Genomic DNA, 8,363 nt, shown 5'->3' with positions numbered 1-8,363 from the left:
AAAAAATAAAAAAAAAATAAAAAAAAACAAGTGACGAACACAGAGAAGAAGCATGAAGCATTGTGAAATATTGGAATCTGCACATCTAAAACATTTAAAGTTCAGAGAAATTTACATGAATCCACCCTAATATAAAACTGCTAATATAAGTATTTTCTGACTTCATAGTATTACCCTCACAGTAAAATTAGCTTTATGACAGAACCAGCTAAGTGTTAATTGGTTACTCCAGTTGTAAATGTATAAAATGACCTCCTATGAGTTCCCCTTCATCCATCCTCCTCTTCAGAGTGATTAAGTCACAGCAAGAGTCACTCAAACCGGAGACAGACAGCTGTGATGAAGATCTAATTAGGAAACCCCTGTTCAGTTCATGTTGTCGTGATCTGACTCCTTTCATGAGAAAATATTAGTAAGACAGCGAGAGGCAGCGGGGTTAGAGCTACTTATCATCAAGGTGTGCTTTTATGTGACACCAATCCCACAATGTTGAAAACAAACCCCCGAAATTCATTATTTTACTATTTTTACTTATTTATTTGTTGCAAAGACAAACACAATTTTGACTTTTGCAATTCAAACTTTGTAATTTAAAGCATCAACAGAACACATATGAGATTTCCAAATCAGGACACCTAGCTCTTTATTCTGCAGCCAAGATATGAAACCCTCCTTCATGAATTTTTTACTGGATTCTCAACATAAACACGTTCTACTTCCAAAGTCTTTTACTGTCTCTCTCCTTTAACTCTGCAGGACTCATTTGGGATTTTGCTTGGCTGCTACATTATTTAAATATTGAGACCAACAAAATTCACAAATTGCTAAGAAACTTAAAAGACAATCCTCTGAAAGATTCATTTAGATTTTTACCATTTCCTTTTCAGCTCAGTAACACACACGCAACAAAAAAGAAAAAACAAAATTTGAAGTTGCAAGATATAATTCAATTGATCAACATTAGTCAAACATATTGGGTTTAATTTTATAACCTTTCCAGTTTCCTACATTTTGGCCCTTTTTTCTAAATAAAACAAATTAAATTGAGTCCAATTTGCATACACACACACCTTCCCAGCTCTGCTTTAAATTCTCCATGGGACTAAGACTTTCGAAATAAGTCACTACTCTTGTTCACTAGCTACCTTTCAGACCGGTATGAAACTGTCAACTATAAAGGGACAGAATCACCTCTTCTTCCTCTTTAGTGTGGTTTACCACAAGGTTCCATCTTGGTTCCCCTGTTATTTTTAATACATGTTAAAGACCTCCCTAATGTTTCAGATAAATCTTCTAAAATCTTATTTGCAGAAAAACCCTAAAATTTGAATAAAGGTAGTTAATGAAGAACTTGACAAGTTATCCTCTTGGTTCAAGTCCAAGAAATTGTCACTTGACATAAAAAAAATAAGTTATATATTTTTTGGTTATAATTTTGATACATTTAAATCTCCAATGAAAATTCAAATTCAAAACTAATGATTATATTGCATATCAGTTAATCTGTCATTTATTTTGCGTAATATTTTTGAAAGTAAGGTGTTTCTACTTGCGAAGCTGTGGATAGAGCATATCGGCAGACAAATATTTTTTTTATCTTAAATTTAAAATGTTTATATATTTTTTACATTCTTGAAATAATTGGGTGACTCTGACAACTAAAGGCATGTTTTAGAGTCTCTATACTCCATTTAATGATTAATTGTTTCCTAAATCATTTGATGATCATTTCAATAAGCGATTAATCATGATTAATCTGATTAAATGTTTCAGCCTTTGAAGTAAACATAGATCTGGTCCAAACAAATCTACTTAGCAGCATTTCTGATTTTTATCATTTTGCTCTAAAAAAAGCCAAGTAGGTTCAGCTCTGTTCTGGATAGTTTCTGCTCCAGTTGTTGGTCTGTTGTTTATCTCGGATCTTTTAATGTATTCCTTAACAACTGATGCTAGGTGGTAAAAGCTGCATCAATGCATTTGTCTTCCTCACCTGCAATAATTGTCTGAATAAAGCTTTTTCCTTGTCCACCAAAGAAGATCCAAAAGGCTGTTCTCCTGATATACTTGCTATATTAACAGAGCTTTAGGCTTCTAGCAGCTAATTGTTTTAACCCTTGGCCCCAATTGTACAGGAGGCTCTCTGGCAGTGAGAGGAGAGGAGGAAAAGAGAGGAGCTGAGTGCTTTTAACTCTAGGAGGTGAGAATGGCTCAGTCTGATTTTGAAAAAAAAATTTTTTAAATTTAACTTCTTGACCAGGGAAGCAAAAAAGGAAGAACATTTTTACACTAAAAGTTTTGTAGAACACCTCTCTGCTGCAGATTCCTAAAGACAAATCCGTGTCAGTTTATAGCAGGAATATACAGAATGAGATAACTTACTGCATGTCTCCTCTGCTTCGTCTGAGCCATCTGGACATTCAGGTTCCCCGTCGCATCGCCACCGTCCCGGGACACACTGCCCATTTAAGCAGGCAAACTCTGCAGGGGCACATGTTTTCCTGGCTGCAGAGCAAAAGAAGCACGGATTAGATCAGAGTGTGTCAACGAAGGGAATTAAAACATGCCAAAACGCTGCAATCAAACCATGTTGGTCAGAAACTGTAAACTTGATCTAAATCCCAGCAACCATCCTCTGATCAGAGGAGATCAGTCTCATCATTTCTCTCATTATTCCTGCCAAGGCCTCTCCTCCCCTGATACCCTGCACTAATTATCTCCACTTTACACCATTTCTGCGACTCTTCGCCATTGTGCTATCTTCACCTCACTGCATCCATCTATTCGACAAAATGAGTTTCCACTTGCAGGTTTTCTATCACACAATTGCTAAATCTCAACAACGTTAAACGTTTTACCTTTCAAAGCAGTTTACTGGACTAAGATAAAAGCCAGCAGTAGGTCATGAAACATATTGATGGTTGTTGTCGGAAAATTTTGATTTCTCTTCTTTTATATATTAATTTATGCTATTTACTCACTATAAAAGTCTGTTTCTCTCTCAAGGCCACACAATTCTCAGCAGGATGGTGTTTGTAGACCAGACATAGCTTCTTCCCATAACAAACCAGATTCTTTCTCAAGGTTGATTCATAACATGTTACAGTTAACCAAAGTGTCTGTAATTTGTTTTGACTCTGACTACTTTTCTATGGAAGTAAATCTGTGTCGCTAGGATTTGTATTAAAAATGCCACTGAAATTTAAATGTTTTATGTTTGTACTTAAAATATATTCAGAACACATTTTTGACCTAAAAAGAAGTTCATTGTCATTATTTCTACACAGTTGAAATTTCATTTGTTATTTTCTCTTCAAGCTAAAAATTCACATTACTATTTCAAAGTGATTACATTTTCAGTACTTATTTTTCAGTTGAATTTTTGAGTGTTAAAAAAATCTGCATATAAGAAAGTTCAACCTTTCAAAATTCAAACTCAATATTTTCAGTGTCAGTTGCTAATGTCTGTGACCTGAAGTAACCCCTTCCCTTTTTACACTGAATTTAGACGCCAAATTTAAGACAGTGAAATAGAGCCAGTTGTGAATTTTTAGCTTGAGGAGAAAATAAATGAAATTTCAACTATGTAGAAATAATGAATGATAATGATCTTCTTTTTAGGTCAAAAATGTGTTCTAAATACATTTTAACACTGAAACAGTAAGTACAAACATACAACATTTAGATTTCAGTGGCATTTTTAATTCAAATCCCAGCGACACAGATTTACTTCCATACTTTTCCATTGTTGTAAGTAAGGGGGGGAATGAACGCTGCTCATGCAGAACAGGGCAGAATGCTGTTCCATAAGGGCTGTATGATGAACTGCTCTCTCTTTGCAATGATATGAATAAATGTGCCGACAGAGTAAAATCCATCGATCTCCGTTTATTCAACTAGGATGATTAGTTGAATACTTTTTTCCCACGACAATGGTATAAACATTTGAAATACTAAAAGTAGGTACGGTAATAGGTAAAACACTCAAATTCTGAACAACAGCCATAAGATTACTAATCCTAAACTTAAAACTGCACTCACACAAAAATCCTCTCGACCACAGGCAGAGGTCGGAGTCAATCATAGTTCTAAGGCTGGTTCTCCAGGAGGACCTGTTGTACAGACCAATAAATCACTGACTACGAGCCCTCAGCACAGTTGTCTGGTCTTGTTATTCAGCCATAACTGTTTCCTGTTGCAGGCAAACCTTAAATCTCACGGAAGGACTGCATTCCCTTCCAAACATACATAAACCATTTAAAATATGTCACACTTACAGCTACAAACTTTAACATATTTTACATAATTATTTAAGCACAAAGCAGAGGTTTGGTCTGGCTTTGTATTCATCCTCCTCTGAGTTTTTATGCTCTACTTGCAGCAGCAGGAATTTCTGTTTTAAATTGCAAACAAAATTGTCTGTGAACATTATTTTCTACTGCAGATTTCAATTGATTTTAGAGCTGGACTTTGACTGAGCTAATTTTTAATATGAATGTGTTTCAATGCAAACTTCTTCAGTATAGCATTTTGATTTTGATTCCTAATTTTGATGTCCAGACAACCGACTGAAGGAAGAAGTCGCCAAATAAAGTGGATCCACAGGACCATGGGGCAGTGGAAAGTGTGGGTTAGGATTAATTAAAGATATGACTGGTCGGCTATGTGTAACACTTGTTGTGGGATTGTATTATGAGTTCAGCACATGGTTAACATGATGTAATTAAACACTATTGACTCAGGATGAGAGCTACATCATTGACCTGCTGCACTGGTGCTGTGCTAAGATAGGCTTCCCAAGGATATTTGTTCCCCCCCGTATTCATATTCATGGCACACCTTCCTAAGTTACATTACCTTACATGTTTTAAAAGATACCTGTGTTATTTCCTATGTGTTTTTGATGCACTCTTAATCTAGATCTGCTAGACAAATAGAAAATGTATTCATTAATAATGAAAGAATTAATACAATAAAGTATACCTGAATTAATGGTCCATTGCTTTAATTTGGGATCCAATTCATATGATGAAACCGACTAACTGCATGATATACAATGAAATCTGATTGTTTCTCTGTCTGTACAAGTAAAATACGTAAACTTCAGGGCATATGCAGAACAATCGCAATTTAACAAAACACAATTTTCAAATCCCTGGGGATCTCAGTTTTACTCACACTAAAAACTGAAAAAAATCATAAGATATATACTAGAGTTCATATGTTTGATATTTAGATTCCAGTTGAACAAAAATCATGTAATAATTTATGGTTATGTTTACAAAAAGTTGAATCATCAGAGTATTAAATTCATTGAAAAGCTCAGACTGTTTCATCCAGACCGACTCTGGTTAGCTACCTTATTTAAAACATACATATATATAAATTTTTTTTTAAGCATCTGAGAAACTCAAATTCTGGGTTGGTAATTCCGATTCCCAATCTTAATGGCATGCATGTAAACACATCGGATAATGTCATTCTGACTGTGGCAAACTGACCTGAGAAGCTACGTTAACAGGATCATCAGTTATCAGGATAAATGGTTGTCACGTCAGACAGAAAAATTATTAGACTAATTGGCTAATTTGAAAACATCTCAATGTAATCAGATTACTTATGTTCACTGTACAACAATTTACAATCAAATTTAACTGTGTTGCTGAATCTGATCATAGGATTCTGGCAGGCATGTTTACATTTTTAGACCAATATGTCATTTTATTCTAATCACTCATGTCCATATTAACGGTATAAGCATTTTTTTTTTTTTATCCAAATACATTGCAATCCAGAATTTGTGCATGTAAACATAAAAGATGTCCACGTGTGCACTATGTCAGTAGCTACATTTACATGTATATAATTAAATAGAATAAACAGCTGATTAGACCAAAAAAACATGTCATGTAAACTTATCAGTCGTAATATTCTGTCGGATTTGTCAGAATCAGAATAAAATTGTGACCTGACTGAGAAGATGGTTTATAATAATAGTTCATTTGATAATTTGCATGATCATGCAGTTAAATGCTTTTCAGGACCAAGTTATTCTGAATGATCCAAACTAACCTGAGTGTGTGTGCACCACACATCCAAATGCAGTGTTTCTGCTTTAAATTGGCTGCTGCTCTGGCAAGCTTCTGACTAGATCAATTACATTAAACATAAAAAATTAAAAAATTAAAATGTAAACCCCTTTAATGTCCCACAGCAGGGAAATTCACTCTCTGCATTTAACCCATCCCCAAGGGGATGGGTTAAATGCTTGGGGATCAGTGAGCCATTGGGAAGACCAATTGGCTGTTTTATTCCAATAACTTATGCCCATATAAACAGTTGAATTAGATACATTTTTGATTCCTAATCCATTTTAATGTGAACCTTAACTACAGTTAATGTTTAATCACATAATTACATTAAGTGTGAACATTTCAGGCCCCAGGTAACCAGGTAACTGTACCCAAGGATAGCTCAAACCTACCTATTGTCTGATTTTTATTTTATGTATTTTTTTCATTTTTCCCCAAAATATCAAAAACAGAAGAAGTATTTTCAGGCGTTGCTTTAGAAAACTAACAGTGCTTTTGCCTCCATTTACCTCAGATGGTGTAAATTACTGTAATCATCATCTGTGCTTATTAGTAAAGATCTAGTTATCCAAGTTTAATTAAATGAGTTAGAGATATAAACATTTTATAAACAAAGATCACTGTTATAAAGCCGACTTAAATTGGGGGAAACCAGAGTTTTGCTAAGTTTTTTTGCAGACCTTTCAACACCCAACCAGGAATCTTTGTTTGCACTGGTGTGAACTGACAGAATTGACTATGACTCCTGGACAGGTGTCGCAACATCTTCAAAAAAATGAGCGAAACTTTTTCCGCCTGCTTCGTGGTTGTAGTGACCGTATGGCGAAAAATGTTTCACAGACTCCTGTTGTAAAATAATAAAAAAATATTTATTTTTTTGTTATCATTTTAAGGGTATCCATTGATCTATAAGTATAATCCCTATTAAAGCATGTTAGGTTTCAGTTTTATGCAGGCAAGGGTAAATGTGCACGAGTCAAAATTGTAATCAGGTATTTTTTTACTCACTTCATCGTAATCAGAGTTGTGAACAGACTGACCTCTATTCCAGGCCTCAACGGGCAATAAGGGAAACCTACCAGTACAGCTCAGCCATTAAAAAACTACTAACCTTTGTTACTTTCTCCAAGAATTGTGTCAAAAAAAAACATTAGCTCATAATTAGTACAAAGAGCAGCTTACAACAACTAAAGCCAGTCTAATTGCTTTTAATGGGAAAACAACATTTTTACAGAATGAAGTATGTTAAGTCCTTGCACTTTAAATTAGCAGTCATTAATCTTGATGAGACGGAAAGAGCTGAACTTGTTATGCAGAGAATATTGTCAGTGAAGGTCAGCTGAAAATCATCTGTTATGTGATTTTAAGCCTGGTTGCTGGGCACTCTGGCTCTTAAAGCCCTGAAATGTGTCTCACTTAAAAGCACTTATATAAAAAGGTGATTATCTCCGGCTAATTCTTGCAGCTAGGAAAAACATGGAGCGTCTATCAGAGCCGCTAAGTAGATGTGGGGCAGATCTTTTATCCTTTCTGCTAAATGTATGAATTGACTCCTCTCTGAGCTTATATATCCTATAGACCTACTCTCTCTGGTCAGCTGCTCCTGGGAGTCTAAAACTAGGCGGAAGCTCAGAGGGAATCACACTTTCACCGTTGCAGCTCAAAAGCCCTGGAACAACCTGCCTCAGCACATCAGGCAGGACTGTTCTCTGTCTGTTTTTAAACCATTTGTCAAAGCCCACCCATTCCTTCTGGCTTTTGACACCTTGCAAGACAGTGGGCTTTATTTTATCCTCTTATTGCTTTTATCTTTTATCCAATTTTATTGCCTTGATTTTGTTAATGTGACTGTTTGAGCTGTTTGTCTTTTATCTGTGATGTAGGACTGAAACAATTATTAGGTTTAATGGTGATTAATGGATTATTGAAATATTCGTCTACTAATTTAGTAATCGATTAATCGTTAAATGGAGCATAGAGATTGTAAAACACGCCTTTAGCTCACAGAGCGACCCACTTAGAGCAGTAATTATGTCAAAATTGCAAAAAAAATTATACAGATATTTTGCATTTAAGATAAAAAAAAAAACATTTTCATCTGTCAATATTCTCTATCCAGAACTCCTTAATTGGAAATGTTTTAGTTTCACCTGGTTTAAAAAAATCTTCTTTAGTGAACCTTTGGCTTTCAAATTATTAATCAATTAATCAAAAGAATAATTGACAGATTAATTGATTTTCAAAATAATTAGGGATGCATGATATTGGGATTTT

General features: G+C 34.9%; 1 protein-coding gene across 3 annotated transcripts in view; it reads right to left on the bottom strand.

Annotated features, from left to right (window-relative positions):
* The window catches only part of lrp8 (LDL receptor related protein 8), a 152,517-nt gene that overhangs the window by 98,503 nt on the left and 45,651 nt on the right, over positions 1-8,363 (bottom strand). For all 3 annotated transcript variants that reach the window (XM_015373009.1, XM_015373011.1, XM_015373010.1), the window contains exon 3: positions 2,380-2,502. In XM_015373009.1, the coding sequence (XP_015228495.1) occupies positions 2,380-2,502 (123 nt within the window). The remainder of the gene's footprint in view (positions 1-2,379; positions 2,503-8,363) is intronic.

The sequence above is a fragment of the Cyprinodon variegatus genome, unplaced genomic scaffold (assembly GCF_000732505.1).
Source record: "Cyprinodon variegatus isolate N-32 unplaced genomic scaffold, C_variegatus-1.0 Scaffold79, whole genome shotgun sequence".
NCBI lineage: Eukaryota > Metazoa > Chordata > Actinopteri > Cyprinodontiformes > Cyprinodontidae > Cyprinodon > Cyprinodon variegatus.
This window is presented reverse-complemented; position numbering and strand designations above follow the sequence as displayed.